The sequence below is a fragment of the Lutra lutra genome, chromosome 12 (genome assembly GCF_902655055.1).
Source record: "Lutra lutra chromosome 12, mLutLut1.2, whole genome shotgun sequence".
Lineage (NCBI taxonomy): Eukaryota > Metazoa > Chordata > Mammalia > Carnivora > Mustelidae > Lutra > Lutra lutra.
In genome coordinates, this window is record NC_062289.1 from 31,567,619 (window position 1) to 31,585,116 (window position 17,498).

At 38.2% G+C, this 17,498-nt stretch overlaps 1 protein-coding gene across 1 annotated transcript in view; it reads right to left on the minus strand.

Moving 5' to 3' along the window:
• Window positions 1-17,498, minus strand: part of PIK3C3 (phosphatidylinositol 3-kinase catalytic subunit type 3) — a 153,870-nt gene that overhangs the window by 7,615 nt on the left and 128,757 nt on the right. The window contains exon 24 of the mRNA XM_047697611.1: window positions 2,705-2,830. Within this exon, the coding sequence (XP_047553567.1) occupies window positions 2,705-2,830 (126 nt within the window). The remainder of the gene's footprint in view (window positions 1-2,704; window positions 2,831-17,498) is intronic.

A 17,498-nucleotide genomic window follows, 5' to 3' on the forward strand; every position in this document is an offset into this window, starting at 1 on the left:
ACTGACTTACTCTAAGAGGCCTGCTGCCCCTGCTTTCACATTCCTTGGGGGGACAGCCATCATCATGCAGGAGAAGAGCAGCCCTGGCTAGAGTAGGGAACAGTGAGAGAAGCAGAGACAGACCATCTAGAGCAGCTCCAAAGTGAAGGTATGTGAAACCTATTGGATCCTTCAGAAAAACCCAATTACCAGCTGAAAACCGCTAAATGAGTGAACCTACCTGACGTAACAGGAAACAAAAGAGTCATATAGGTGGGATCTGGCTGAAATCCTGACTGAAGAATCATAAATAGTAAATAATTATTGTTTTTTGAGCTAGTGAGTCCAGGTTTGTTATACAGCTACAGATAATCTGAAATGAGGTGTTAGGCAGCAGCATTAATTTTAAGTGTGGAGTTTTAGCTCTATTATACAATAAATGCTGAGGAACTAAAGGAGAAAATTGAGAAACTTGAAGTATGCAAGAATAAAAATTCTTGAAGGAGAGAAATTTGTTCAGCTGTAATAAGGACCGAGCAAAAATGAAATATAAATGACCAACTCTGATGGAAATGCGAAGACACAGAAGTTAGCTAACCTCAAGCATGTTAAAACTATCTGAGTTTTAAAAAAGAAAAAAAAAGCGTGTACATACAAAAAGGGAGAGGGAAAGTAAGTGGATTATGAGGGCTATGCCAGGGAAAGTTTCAGTAACTCCTAACATAATACAGCAGTAAGCAAGACACTGACAAGAAAACAAGTTTCAAAAAAACTAGCTATGGGAGTCAAAAGATTTGGGTTCACGTCTTGATTCTGTCCCTTGTTAGACACATGACGTTAGCAAAGTCATTATCTCATTCTTGGTTTCTATCCCCGATTGCTCCAAAATACCCTGCTGTGCTATATGGAGACTCAGATCTACCATTAGCTAGACAAATCACTTACCATCTGAATCAGTTTATTCCTTTGAGAGGCGACCGGTTAGGATTAATAACCTGGGAAGCAATCCCTGATTGGTCCCTATAATATGACAGGACCCAAACTGGTGTTCTGGGAGAAGAAACTTTTGTTAAGTCAACAAATGCTAACATTTACAGGAAGAAACTCCTTTACATTCCTTGGATATTTTTAAGTAGATAAAGCACTGTGCTAATATGTAAGTAACAGATAGAGCCCCGTCTTCAAGAAGTTTGTAATTTTAGGAGTTATAAAAAAAAAAGTATCCAAGTATCTATAATAGAAAGCAAAATATAAGTTCAACTCATAATAAAGATAAAAGTCCTATAAATATCCAGAGGAAGATCAAAGTGTCATTAAGAATAGATCTTAGACAACAGCTTGGATTTGGTAGGCAGAAGTTTACCAAAGATTCACTGAAGAAGATGGATATTCTATGCTGAATAAATGGCAGCTGCAAAGTAATCACAGAGACAGAAAAGAACAAAATATTCAGAGAGGTTATTAGGGAAACACCTTGGAGAGTAGCTTGGAATACAATATCCTAGAAAGCCTTGAGCTGCCAGAGAATGGACTTCAGTTAAGCAATGGGGAAACACTGTATACCTTGAAATTTAAAAAGAAAGAAAAAAAAAAAAAAGACATTATTTTGTGAAAATATATCTGACTGGGATATTTAGAAGGATAAAAAATGCTTAGAGAAAAAAACTACTACAGAAGAATTACAAAGGGTTTTAGTTATCCAAGGTATCTTAAAGAACAAAAAATGGATTAAGATGTTAGTCGGAGGGCTCCTGGGTGGCTCAGTGGGTTAAGCCTCTGCCTTCGGCTCAGGTCATGATCTCAGGGTCCTGGGATCAAGCCCCGTATTGGGCTCTCTGCTCAGCAGGGAGCGTGCTTCCTCCTCTCTCTCTGCCTGCTTCTCTGCCTACCTATGATCTCCTCTCTCTGTCAAATAAGTAAATAAAATCTTGAACAAAAAATTTTAGTCAGAAAATGACAGAAAAGGATAATTAAAGAAATGGTTAAACTACAAAAGAAACGTTGAACTGAAAAGGCTTAGTGACAGTAGTACTGGGTGAGGAAGAAGGCAAAGTAGACAGGCGATTAGTAAAATTAGATGATTAGTAAAATTATTAACAGAATAAGCAAAGTCAGGAAGGAGTGTGCAAGAAGAAGAGTGTGAGTGTGTGGGAGGGAAAGAGGCCTAATTTTTCTGTTTGCTTACCATTTTCATAATCATCCTCATTAGGAAATTCATAATAAAACCAGGTTTTAAACCTGGGGTTTACCATCACAAGCTAGTGTGAAAAGGTCTCCCTCAGACATCTGCATGCAAGATTCTACTAACAGTAAGTCTACAGATAGACTTTTTCAGTGTGTGGTATGCACTACTTTTCTCAGCTTCTATACTCCTTTCCTAGCACTTCTCCGTTTGTCAAAACGCAACAAGAGTTCAAGTCTCACTTGCCAAGGCCTCTGCTAGACTCAAGATCATTTTCAAGAAAGATTTACAATCACCATCGACTACAAAGGACAAATACCTATGCCGATACTCCACAGCCCAGTTAACAACCATGAAAATTTAAGTGGGATGATTCAGAGTTAATAATGTATGCAACACATTCACATCAGCTGGCTGATGTCAAAAAGTCTTGACAAAACGCAGAGAAGACATCACTAGCAGGAGAAAAGCATGACTCCCTAAGAACTCTGGGGTAGGACACAGAGAAGCTAAGATCAATTGCACTGCCTTCAGAGAACTTACCTGGGCAAACTTGTGAATCTGTTCTACCACTGCAGCAAAGAGAGCATGGACACTTTCGTCGATCAGACTCTGCATGTAATGCACCGCCTCTTCATCAGACAGGTCCAGTCGGAATTTATCCTGAACCTATGAGGTCACAGTAAGTTAGTCTTTTGAATGAAAAAAAAGGACTCAATTTAAAGAGACAGCATCAGATTGATATAGATGTTGTTACAATACATTATGACCTATTTCCATGACAAAGAAGTAATCCATAACTTACAAGAAGTTCTGAATATTATTATTCTTTTGAGTGAAGTTTATTGTTTTTGCTATATGCTCTTTAATCACCCTTTCTTTATTGGTTGTTAGTTTTATTTTAAGAAAAAATAAACAGTAAACATGATTCTGCCAGGTGCTGCAGATATAAGAAAATAAACATCAATTGTTCTTTTAATTCAAAAGTGTGCTTTATTTTCTTGCATTTTTTTTTCTCAAGTTTTATTATTTAAATAATTTCTATACCCCAGGTGGGGCTTGAACACACGACTGAGATCAGAGTCCTATGCTCTACTGACTGAGCCAGCTAGGGGCCCCTATTTTTTTTTTTCTTTGCACTTCAAAGCTAGAACTATTGTATAAAATTTAAAATGAGGCATATTTGTTAATAATCTCCTTCACTTTATCCCTGTTACTTATTATTAAATGGATATACCAAGGTGAGATTATAGTAATATTCTCCCACACCGTTTCAATGCCTCTACAAGAACAGGAATCATGTCAATCACTGGCAAAATTAAGATATTCCAGAATGCCTCCTTTCCTGCAGCAATTCCTTATACTTCTGCCAAGAACTACTTCAATTGGGTCTGCAATTTCCAAAGAGAGAAGAATTTTCCTTTAGACATACATGAGAATGGATTCTAAAAAATAAAAGCCAATGTAATTGAATGACTACTCTGTGCAAAACACTTCACATGCAGTATTTCACCTGACTCTGAGGTAGATAGTATCTCTACCTCTAAGATGCAGAAACAAAGGCAGAGAGAGTTTATGAAGCCAACCAACCCAGAGCCCCTTCCTTCACTGATGGCAAGGGTCTCCTGCTGCCAGACAATCTCATGCCACCGCACATAACCATTATAACTCTACCCCTTTCTCCTCTTGTAAGTGACCCAAATATACTTTTGAAAAAGCAGGTAAGGAGAAAATGTCTCTATGCAAATAAAAAGTAGTCACATTTAGTACTTCCTTTTAAGTACAGAATTTAACTACTAGGAAACTAAGAAGGACACAGTAGGACAACCCACGGCCCCGATTCGCACTTATTTCTTCACTAGCTTGGAAGTATGCCAGATGATCCAATAGCTCTGCAGCTTCAGGATGGGGAAGTAAAAAAGATGTGGATAAAAAAGATGTGTCCTTCACTAAAAAGTGAAGGACAGTTCAATGGAGGGATGTCTTAAGAAATATCTTGAATGAACTAGCTCTCCCACTTCTGAATCCCAATGGTGTATCAGTTCCTTGAGTTTAATCCTTTATTTTCTTTGATTTAAGATGTCTGACAATGGGGCGCCTGGGTGGCTCAGCAGGTTAAAGCCTCTGCCTTTGGCTCAGGTCATGATCCCAGGGTCCTGGGATTGAGCCCCACATCGGGCTCTCTGCTCAGCAGGGAGCCTGCTTCCCTTCCTCTCTCTCTGCCTACTTGTGATCTCTGTCTGTCAAATAAATAAATAAAATCTTTAAAAAAAAAAAAGATGTCTGACAAGTCTGGAACTATTTTTAAGGACATGAAAAAACTATAGGGCAGGAAAATCAAAACTTTAGCTTAATTTGTCAAAACTTACATGCTTCTATAAGTGCTGCAACACAGACTATGTATTTGCATAGAATATTTATATTTATATTTCATATTTACCAAATATGAAAAAACCATCCTTAACTGCATATAAATGGCTGATTTAGCATCATATATACTGACCAGGCTACTTGTTACTGTCCCATAGATCCTTAAGGTTCTAATCCTTTTCTTCAAGCTACCTTCTCTCTGCTCTTCAGGTTAGTTTAAGGTCTATTCATGTGTGTGCACACACGCATACACACACACAGAGTCTAACATTCCAATTAGTACTAAATATTAAATTTTGTCTTTAATAGCATTTTGATGTATATTCTTCTTGCATCCACATTCTCAGATGTGTAGAGCTATGGCCCATACAAAATCCTGCAACACATGTCTAGACTAAACTATACTGTCTTTCCTAAGGAACACAGAGATTTCATTTATACGTAATCTTTACCCTTTGTCTTTCAAAGCTCAAAATACATCATTACAAGACTAATTTAACATTCATTAATAAAGAAGACTCTTGCTTAAAATAATTTAGTATTTAGCATCTCTGAAATAAGAGTAACTTTCATTAAAACAATAAAGCAGACATTCCTTATTAAATATTTTTAATTCCAATTAGAATTTTAAATTTTTTCCTTGTACTCATTTCCTAATAATTTAATCACAGAAGTGATTACAACAAAGGAAAAATTTTCACTCATCAGAGAAAAAGGAAGAGTTTTAATGTAAACATTATTTCCTTGCTGAGTTCATTTGATTATATGAGCTGCAACAGAACAAAAAAATTCCATTACTTGAATAAAAACGAGAATTTAAAATAAAGAATAAGGGGTGCCTGGGTGGTTCAGTTGGTTAAGGGTCTGCCTTTGGCTCAAGTCACGATCCCCGGGTCCTGGGATCAAGCCCCGCATTGGGCTCCCTGCTCAGCAGGAAGCCTGCTTCTCCCTCTCCCACTCCCCTTGCTTGTGTTGTCTCTCTCTGTCAAATAAATAAAATCTTTAAAAAAAAGGAGGAGTCAAGATGGCGGAGAAGTAGCAGGCTGAGACTACTTCGGGTAGCGGGAGATCAGCTAAATAGCTTATCTAAAGATTGTAAACACCTACAAATCCAACGGGAAATTGAAGAGAAGAAGAACAGCAATTCCAGAAACAGAAAATCAACCACTTTCTGCAAGGTAGGACTGGCGGAGAAGTGAATCCAAAGCGACGGGAAGATAGACCGCGGGGGGAGGGGCCGGCTCCCGGCGAGCGGCGGAGCAACGGAGCAAAATCAGGACTTTTAAAAGTCTGTTCCGCTGAGGGACATCGCTCCAGAGGCTTAACTGGAAGCCCAGGCCGGGTCAGCGCGGCCTCAGGTCCCGCAGGGTCGCAGAAGGATCGGGGGTGTCTGAGTGTCGCAGAGCTTACCGGTATTAGAACGGGGAAGCCGGCTGCAGAGACAGAGCTGAGGAGTGACTCTCAGCTCGGGGTTGCCTTGAACCGGTCTCAGGCTCGGTCAGCTCGGAGCGTGGCCGGAGGCCAGGGTGGCGGGAGTCTTTGGGCGCTGTTCTCTGAGGGCGCACTGAGGAGTGGGGCCCCGGGCTCTCGGCTCCTCCGGGCCGGAGACCGGGAGGCCGCCATCTTTATTCCCGTCCTCCGTACTCTACGGAAAGCGCTCAGGGAACAAAAGCTCCCGAAAGCGAACCCCAGCGGATTACTCAGCACGGCCCCGGGTAAGGGCGGTGCAACTCCGCCTGGGGCAAAGACGCTTGAGAATCACTACAACGGGCCCCTCCCCCAGAAGATCAACGGGAAACCCAGCCAGGACCAAGTTCACCTACCAAGGAGAGCGGCGGAATTCCAGAGGAGAAGAAAGCAAAGCACGGAACTCATGGCTTTCTCCCCATGATTTTTTAGCCTTGCAGTTAATTTAATTTTTTTTTCTTTTTCAATTTTTTTTTCTTTTTCTCTTCTTCTGCTGAATTTTTTTTAACTTTTACCGTTTTCTTTTTTTAACGTTTTTTAAATAGTTTATCTAATATATATATTTTTTTCCTCTTTTTATATTTTTTCTTTATCGGCTTTCTTTTTTTTAATAGTTTCTTTTTTTTTTTTTTTTTCTTTCTTTCTGAACCCCTTTTTTCCCCTTTCTCCCCCCTCACAATTCGGGATCTCTTCTGATTTCGCTAAAGCATATTTTCCTGGGGTTGTTGCCACCCTTTTAGTATTTTACTTGCTCCTTCATAAACTCTTATCTGGACAAAATGACAAGGCGGAAAAATTCACAACAAAAAAAAAGAACAAGAGGCAGTACCAAAGGCTAGGGACCTAATCAATACAGACATTGGTAATATGTCAGATATAGAGTTCAGAATGACGATTCTCAAGGTTCTAGCCGGGCTTGAAAAAGGCATGGAAGATATTAAAGCAACCCTCTCAGGAGATATAAAAGCCCTTTCTGGAGAAATAAAAGAACTAAAATCTAACCAAGTTGAAATCAAAAAAGCTATTAATGAGGTGCAATCAAAAATGGAGGCTCTCACTGCTAGGATAAATGAGGCAGAAGAAAGAATTAGCGATATAGAAGACCAAATGACAGAGAATAAAGAAGCTGAGCAAAAGAGGGACAAACAGCTACTGGACCACGAGGGGAGAATTCGAGAGATAAGTGACACCATAAGACGAAACAACATTAGAATAATTGGGATTCCAGAAGAAGAGGAAACAGAGAGGGGAGCAGAAGGTATATTGGAGAGAATTATTAGAGAGAATTTCCCCAATATGGCAAAGGGAACAAGCATCCAAATTCAGGAGGTTCAGAGAACCCCCCTCAAAATCAATACGAATAGGTCCACACCCCGTCACCTAATAGTAAAATTGACAAGTCTTAGTGACAAAGAAAAGATCCTGAAAGCAGCCCGGGAAAAGAAGTCTGTAACGTACAATGGTAAAAATATTAGATTGGCAGCAGACTTATCTACAGAGACCTGGCAGGCCAGAAAGAGCTGGCATGATATATTCAGAGTACTAAATGAGAAAAACATGCAGCCAAGAATACTATATCCAGCTAGGCTATCATTGAAAATAGACGGAGAGATTAAAAGCTTCCAGGACAAACAAAAACTGAAAGAATTTGCAAATACCAAACCAGCTCTACAGGAAATATTGAAAGGGGTCCTCTAAGCAAAGAGAGACCCTCAAAGTAGTAGATCAGAAAGAAACAGAGACAATATACAATACCAGTCACCTTACAGGCAATACAATGGCACTAAATTCATATCTCTCAATACTTACCCTGAATGTTAATGGGCTAAATGCCCCAATCAAAAGACACAGGGTATCAGAATGGATAAAAAAACAAAAACCATCTATATGTTGCCTACAAGAAACTCATCTTACACCCGAAGACACCTCCAGGTTTAAAGTGAGGGGGTGGAAAAGAATTTACCATGCTAATGGACATGAGAAGAAAGCAGGAGTGGCAATCCTTATAGCAGATCAATTAGATTTTAAGCCAAAGACTATAATAAGAGATGAGGAAGGACACTATATCATACTCAAAGGAACTGTCCAACAAGAAGATCTAACAATTTTAAATATCTATGCCCCTAACGTGGGAGCAGCCAACTATATAAACCAATTAATAACAAAATCAAAGAAACACATCGACAAGAATACAATAATAGTAGGGGATTTTAACACTCCCCTCACTGAAATGGACAGATCATCCAAGCAAAAGATCAACAAGGAAATCAAGGCCTTAAATGACACACTGGACCAGATGGACATCACAGATATATTCAGAACATTTCATCCCAAAGCAACAGAATACACATTCTTCTCTAGTGCACATGGAACATTCTCCAGAATAGATCACATTCTTGGTCCTAAATCAAGTCTCAACCGGTATCAAAAGATTGGGATCATTCCCTGCATATTTTCAGACCACAATGCTCTAAAGCTAGAACTCAATCACAAGAGGAAATTTGGAAAGAACCCAAATACATGGAGACTAAACAGCATCCTTCTAAAGAATGAATGGGTCAACCAGGAAATTAAAGAAGAATTGAAAAAATTTATGGAAACAAATGATAATGAAAACACAACGGTTCAGAATCTGTGGGACACAACAAAGGCAGTCCTGAGAGGAAAATATATAGCGGTACAAGCCTTTCTCAAGAAACAAGAAAGATCTCAGGTACACAACCTAACCCTACACCTAAAGGAGTTGGAGAAAGAACAAGAAAGAAACCCTAAACCCAGCAGGAGAAGAGAAATCATAAAGATCAGAGCAGAAATCAATGAAATAGAAACCAAAAAAACAATAGAACAAATCAACGAAACTAGGAGCTGGTTCTTTGAAAGAATTAATAAGATTGATAAACCCCTGGCCAGACTTATCAAAAAGAAAAGAGAAAGGACCCAAATAAATAAAATCATGAATGAAAGAGGAGAGATCACAACGAACACCAAAGAAATACAGACAATTATAAGAACATACTATGAGCAACTCTACGCCAACAAATTTGACAATCTGGAAGAAATGGATGCATTCCTAGAGACATATAAACTACCACAACTGAACCAGGAAGAAATAGAAAGCCTGAACAGACCCATAAGCAGTAAGGAGATTGAAACAGTCATCAAAAATCTCCAAACAAACAAAAGCCCAGGGCCAGACGGCTTCCCGGGGGAATTCTACCAAACATTTAAAGAAGAACTAATTCCTATTCTCCTGAAACTGTTCCAAAAAATAGAAATAGAAGGAAAACTTCCAAACTCATTTTATGAGGCCAGCATCACCTTGATCCCAAAACCAGACAAGGATCCCAACAAAAAAGAGAACTACAGACCAATATCCTTGATGAACACAGATGCAAAAATTCTCGCCAAAATACTAGCCAATAGGATTCAACAGTACATTAAAAGGATTATTCACCACGACCAAGTGGGATTTATTCCAGGGCTGCAAGGCTGGTTCAACATCCGCAAATCAATCAATGTGATACAACACATTAATAAAAGAAAGAACAAGAACCATATGATACTCTCCATAGATGCTGAAAAAGCATTTGACAAAGTACAGCATCCCTTCCTGATCAAAACTCTTCAAAGTGTAGGGATAGACGGCACATACCTCAATATTATCAAAGCCACCTATGAAAAACCCACCGCAAATATCATTCTCAATGGAGAAAAACTGAAAGCTTTTCCGCTAAGGTCAGGAACACGGCAGGGATGTCCGTTATCACCACTGCTATTCAACATAGTACTAGAAGTCCTAGCCTCAGCAATCAGACAACAAAAGGAAATTAAAGGCATCCAAATCGGCAAAGAAGAAGTCAAACTATCACTCTTCGCAGATGATATGATACTCTATGTGGAAAACCCAGAAGACTCCACTCCAAAACTGCTAGAACTTGTTCAGGAATTCAGTAAAGTGTCAGGATATAAAATCAATGCACAGAAATCAGTTGCATTTCTCTACACCAACAACAAGACAGAAGAAAGAGAAATTAAGGAGTCCATCCCATTTACAATTGCACCCAAAACTATAAGATACCTAGGAATAAACCTAACCAAAGAGACTAAGAATCTATACTCAGAAAACTATAAAGTACTCATGAAAGAAATTGAGGAAGACACAAAGAAATGGAAAAATGTTCCATGCTCCTGGATTGGAAGAATAAATATTGTGAAAATGTCTATGCTACCTAAAGCAATCTACACATTTAATGCAATTCCTATCAAAGTAACATCCATTTTTTTCAAAGAAATGGAACAAATAATCCTAAAATTTATATGGAACCAGAAAAGACCTCGAATTGCCAAAGGAATATTGAAAAAGAAAGCCAAAGTTGGTGGCATCACAATTCCGGACTTCAAGCTCTATTACAAAGCTGTCATCATCAAGACAGCATGGTACTGGCACAAAAACAGACACATAGATCAATGGAACAGAATAGAGAGCCCAGAAATGGACCCTCAACTCTATGGTCAACTCATCTTCGACAAAGCAGGAAAGAATGTCCAATGGAACAAAGACAGCCTCTTCAATAAATGGTGTTGGGAAAATTGGACAGCCACATGCAGAAAAATGAAATTGGATCATTTCCTTACACCACACACAAAAATAGACTCAAAATGGATGAAGGATCTCAATGTGAGAAAGGAATCCATCAAAATCCTCGAGGAGAACACAGGCAGCAACCTCTTCGACGTCAGCCGCAGCAACATCTTCCTAGGAACATCACCAAAGGCAAGGGAAGCAAGGGCAAAAATGAACTATTGGGATTTTATCAAGATCAAAAGCTTTTGCACAGCAAAGGAAACAGTGAACAAAACCAAAAGACAACTGACAGAATGGGAGAAGATATTTGCAAATGACATATCAGATAAAGGGCTAGTGTCCAAAATCTATAAAGAACTTAGCAAACTCAACACCCAAAGAACAAATAATCCAATCAAGAAATGGGCAGAGGACATGAACAGACATTTCTGCAAAGAAGACATCCAGATGGCCAATAGACACATGAAAAAGTGCTCCATATCACTCGGCATCAGGGAAATACAAATCAAAACCACCATGAGATATCACCTCACACCAGTCAGAATGGCTAAAATTAACAAGTCAGGAAATGACAGATGCTGGCGAGGATGCGGAGAAAGGGGAACCCTCCTACACTGTTGGTGGGAATGCAAGCTGGTGCAACCACTCTGGAAAACAGCATGGAGGTTCCTCAAAATGTTGAAAATAGAACTACCCTATGACCCTGCAATTGCACTGCTGGGTATTTACCCTAAAGATACAAACATAGTGATCCGAAGGGGCACATGCACCCGAATGTTTATAGCAGCAATGTCTACAATAGCCAAACTATGGAAAGAACCTAGATGTCCATCTACAGACGAATGGATAAAGAAGATGTGGTATATATACACAATGGAATACCATGCAGCCATCAAAAGAAATGAAATCTTGCCATTTGCGACGATGTGGATGGAACTAGAGGGTATCATGCTTAGCGAAATAAGTCAATCGGAGAAAGACAACTATCATATGATCTCCCTGATATGAGGGAGAGGAGATGCAACATGGGGGGTTGAGGGGGTAGGAGAAGAGTAAATGAAACAAGATGGGATTGGGAGGGAGACAAACCATAAGTGACTCTTAATCTCACAAAACAAACTGAGGGTTGATGGGGGGAGGGGGTTGGGAGAGGGCGTGGGGTTATGGATATTGGGGAGGGTATGTGCTATGGTTGTGAAGTGTGTAAACCTGCCGATTCGCATACCTGTACCCCTGGGGATAAAAATATATGTTTATAAAGCTGTAAAAAAAAAAAAAAAAAAAAAAAAAAAAAAGAAAGAAAGAAAGAAAGGATGAATACCCAAGTTTTGTAGCAACATGGACGGGACTGGAAGAGATTATGCTGAGTGAAATAAGTCAAGCAGAGAGAGTCAATTATCATATGGTTTCACTTATTTGTGGAGCATAACAAATAGCATGGAGGACAAGGGGAGATGGAGAGGGGAGTTGAGGGAAATTGGAAGGGGAGGTGAACCATGAGAGACTATGGACTCTGAAAAACGATCTGGGAATTTTGAAGGGGTGGGGGGTGGGAGGTTGGGGCACCAGGTGGTGGGTATTGTGGAGGGCACAGATTGCATGGAGCACTGGGTGTGGTGCAAAAATAATGAATACTGTTATGCTGAAAAAATAAAAAAATTAAAAAAAAAAAATAAAGAAAAATTATAAAAATTGAACCCCTATCCAACTACTGCTAAAAGAGAATTAATGCTATAATTGTTTGTAATAAGACACAGGACTAATTGAGAAAAATAAAACCTACGTTACAAAAATTAAATGTGCATGGATGTTACGGCTTGTGTTTTTTTAATTTTTAATTTCATTTTTTTAGAGTTCTTTAAAATTAATATATAATGTATTATTTGTTTCAGAGGTACAGGTCTGTGACTCATCAGTCTTACACAACACACAGTGCTCACCACAACACACACACTACCCAATGTCTATCTCCCAGCCACCCCTTCCCGCCAATGGATTGTATGTTTTAATAAACAAACTTTGTAGGCACCAAAGGTAATTAAATTTTATAGTTCATTTGAAAGAGATCTTGACACAATTTGTAGCTGCTTGTAATATATATGTTTGTTTTAAAGTTTAGTCAAAAATCAATTAGAGAGGGGTGTTTGGGTGGCTCAGTCAGTTAAGCATCTGTCTTTCGGTCAGGTCATGGTCCCAGGGCCTGGGGATCAAGCTCAGCATCTGCTCCCTGCTCAGTGGGAAGTCTGCTTCTCTCACCCTCTCCCTCTGCCTCTCCCCCTGCTCATGCTCTCTAACTCTCAAATAAATAAAAAAAATCAGAGAAAGAACTCATCCATTTATTCTTCAACACAAAATAGTATTACCTCATTAAATTACTATGAATAAATTCATTACCACAGTTTAAAAGATTTCCTTATTACTGATTTAAAGAAAACACAAATGAAAAAGCACTATCAAGTAGTTATGTTTATCCATTGAACTACTCTATTCCTCTCCCTCACCCCATTTTTTTTAATATTCACCTATATCAGAAGCTAAGCAAATTTAAAACTCTCTGAAGATAGGCAATTGTCTTATCAATACACTCTCCCTAGTAACAAAGTTAATAATATGCTAGGAAATACAAGTTTTCTTTTCTTTTTCTTTTTTTTTAATCTTTTTTTTTAATTTATTTTCAGCATAACAGTATTCATTGTTTTTGTACCACACCTAGTGCTCCATGCAATCTGTGCCCACCACCTGGTTCCCCCAACCTCCCACCCCCCCACCTCTTCAAACCCTTCAGATTATTTTTTCAGAGTCCATAGTCTCTCATTGTTCACCTCCCCTTCCAATTTCCCCCAACTCCCTTCTCCTAACTCCCCATGTCCTCTATGTTATTTGTTATGTTCCACAAATAAGTGAAACCATATGATAATTGACTCTCTCTGCTTGACTTATTTCACTCAGCATAATCTCTTCCAGTCCCGTCCATGTTGCTACATGGGTATTCATCCTTTCTGATGGAGGCATAATATTCCATAGTGTATATGGACCACATCTTCCTTATCCATTCGTCCGTTGAAGGGCATCTTGGTTCTTTCCACAGTTTGGCAACTGTGGCCATTGCTGCTATAAACATTGGGGTACAGATGACCCTTCTTTTCATTACATCTGTATCTTTGGGATAAATACCCAGTAGTGCAACTGCAGGGTCATAGGGAAGTTCTATTTTTAATTTCTTGAGGAATCTCCACACTGTTCTCCAAAGAGGCTGCACCAACTTGCATTCCCACCAACAGTGTAAGAGAGTTCCCCTTTCTCCACATCCCCTCCAACACATGTTGTTTCCTGTCTTGCTAATTTTGGCCATTCTAACTGGTGTAAGGTGATATCTTGATGTGGTTTTAATTTGAATCTCCCTAATGGCTAGTGATGATGAATATTTTTTCATGTGTCTGATAGCCATTTGTATGTCTTCATTGGAAAAGTGTCTGTTCATATCTTCTGCCCATTTTTTGATATGATTATCTGTTTTGTGTGTGTTGAGTTTGAGGAGTTCTTTATAGATCCTGGATATCAATCTTTTGTCTGTACTATCATTTGCAAATATCTTCTCTCATAAAAACAGTCACATAGACCAGTGGAACAGACTAGAGAGCCCAGATATGGACCCTCAACTCTATGGTCAGTTAATCTTCGACAAAACAGGAAAAAATATACAGAGAAAAAAACACAGTCTCTTCAATAAATGGTGCTGGGAAAACTGGGCAGCTATATGTAGAAGAATGAAACTCGACCATTCTCTTACACCGTACACAAAGATAAACTCAAAATGGATAAAAGACCTCAACGTGAGACAGGAATCCATCAGAATCCTAGAGGAGAACATAGGCAGTAATCTCTTCGATATCAGCCACAGCAACTTCTTTCAAGATATGTCTCCAAAGGCAAAGGAAACAAAAGCCAAAATAAACTTTTGGGACTTCATCAAAATCAAAAGCTTCTGCACAGCAAAGGAAACAGTCAAGAAAACAAAGAGGCAACCCAAGGAATGGGAGAAGATATTTGCAAATGACAGTACAGACAAAAGACTGATATTCTTTTCTTTTTTTTAACTGAAGTATAGTCAACATACAACGTTACGTTAGTTTCCGAATACGTAGGTTTCTTATTTTATTTTATATTTTAACTTCCCTTTATTCACTAGGACAATCTACAGGAGTTGACCAAAAAGCTTTATCCATACCACATGTTCATAAGATATCTCCTTTTCATTTATTCAGAAAAAACTAACACACCCTACTTCGTGAGCCTTTCCTGGCCACAAATTTTAAAATTTCCAAGATCAATGTCAACTCAACATTTCATTTTCCTTCCTCTCTCATTTATTTTTTCTCTAAACACTAATCATGATTATTATGTTATATATTTTATTCATTTTACCCTGTTTCTTTTCTGTTTCCCTTATTAGAAGGTAAGCTCCATGAACGCAGAAAATTTTGTTTTATTATTACTATAACTCAAGCACTAAGACAGTGCTTGACACTTAGTAAATAGCTAAATAAATACTACTAAGTATTTATCAAAGTAAGTAAGTAAATCTTTAAAAAAAGAAAAAAACTAGTATGATCTATTTGCTCATTTTTGGAAATTAGTCTTCCACCATGCTTTAATTATACTAGTATATACTACTTTGCTTTATATTAATATGCATTATTTTTATTAGACTACTTGGGTAACTTTGTTCTAAATTATTAAAAGGATTCAAGCAACTTTTGTGGAAGCTTCCTATGGCACAAAGCAAAGAGCAGCACACTAACCTACTACTACCAGGTACTTAATGTTTGTGATTCATGATCATATGTTTTAAATTGTGATCCCACCTCAAATTTTTGGGCAATTGTGTTTTCTAAGAAATAAATAAATCTGATTTTAAAAATATCATGTATTCCATATGTAAGTATTCAATTTTTGAAAAATTAAAACAAAACTGATATATACTAAATTAAGTTATGGAGACAAGAAAATATTGTTGTACTTCGTTATGATTACTCAAGTAATTTAAATAATCTGAACTTCTCTCAGCCTCAAATATGCTACCTTATTTCTGTAGTTGGTTTTCATTCATGAGGTCAACACAAAAATTTTCCAAGTGGTAAGACTCTGAAGTAATGTTAGCAACTATGATTTCAACAAGGTATAAAAATCTGTACCTTTTTTTAAAGATTTTATTTATTTATTTGACAGACAGAGATCACAAGTAGAAAGAGAGGCAGGCAGAGAAAGTGGAGGAAGCAGGCTCCATGCTGAGCAGAGAGCCTGATGTGGGGCTCAATCCCAGGACCCTGGGATCATAACCTGAACCGAAAGCAGAGGCTTTAACCCACTGAGCCACCCAGGTGCCCCTAAAATCAGTAATTTTCTAAAAGAGAAACAGAAATAGAACAAAAGATCTAATAAGAACAACATAAGTTAACTAGCAGAAGAAATTGGAAGTCTGAATTTAACAAATACCACTAGAGAACTTTCATAATTGACTTCTGAACTTGAGTGAAATCAGGAAAAAGTGACTATATGACCAAAGATAAATGGATTTAAAGTACACATCAAAAAACAAGTCCTGAATAAATCAATGCAAAAAAAGGGGGGGGCCCAACAATATTTGGAATCTAGTACACCTATTAATTAGTCCATCTGGGCTGCTATAACAAGGGAAATTTTCATCAACCAATTATATTTCTCGATGAATGAGCTTTAGTCAATGAATAAAAAATAAATGACAAAAGGAAGTCATGCTAAAAACCAGTGTGATAACTAGTCTATTTCCTGTGGGGAGAAGGGAGTTTACTGAAACAGTGCTTGCTGGATAAAATAATAAGTGAAGTCTTAAAAAGAGCATAATTTTCTTAAATGGCTCAACAATGAAGTATTTCCATTAAAACCCCCTCTCAATATTTGTGATAGACTTATAAAACTAGGTAAAAGAGTTTCTTATTTGTTTGCAATGGTATGAATACCTGTGCTCCTTTCCCCCCAAATACATGTTGAAATTCTAATGCCCAATGTGAAAGATACTAGGGTAGAGCCTTGGGAGGTGCTTAGGTCATAGAGTGGAACCATTAAAGAGATCCCATAGAGCTCCCTAGGACTTCTGCCAGCTAAAGATACAAGAAATCTTCAACCCAAAGAGGGCTCTCACCTGACCACACTGGCACCCTGATCTTGAACTCCTAGATTCCAAAACTATAAGAAATAAATTTCTGTTGTTTATAAGTCATCCATTCTCTGGTACTTTCTTATAGCAGCCCAAACGGACTAAGACAGTGTTCAATCTCCAGAGAAATCTTTTTTCTTTTTAAAGATTTTATTTATTTATTTGACAGAGAGAGAGAGAGAGAGATCACAAGCAGGCAGTGAGGCAGGCAGAGAGAGAGGGGGAAGCAGGCTCCCCACTGAGCAGACAGCCCAATGTGGGGCTTGATCCTAGGACCTCGATACCATGACCCGAGCCGAAGGCAGAGGCTTAACCCACTGAGCCACCCAGGTGCCCCAGATGAATTTTTAAAATAATGTTCAGAGTCTACTATGTCAGAAGTCAGAGCTTTTCGGTCCCAATTACTACTTTCATCCCCCACAGAGACTCTATCTCTGAGACTGCTACTGTCCTTTAGTAATTATATATTTCTGCAAGGCAAAAATCTATACTATATTTCAAGTTCAATACTGATAATCACACTGATATTGAAGATCATCTTATGTTACCTTTGAATTTAAAAAAAATCCTTTCAGAGGGCAAGTACTATGATGAACGCTGGGTGTTATATTCAATAATGAATAATGAACATCATATCAAAAACTAATGATGTAGTATACCTTGGTTAATTGACTTTAAATTAAAAAAATTTAAAAAATTAAAAATTTAAAAAGTACTTT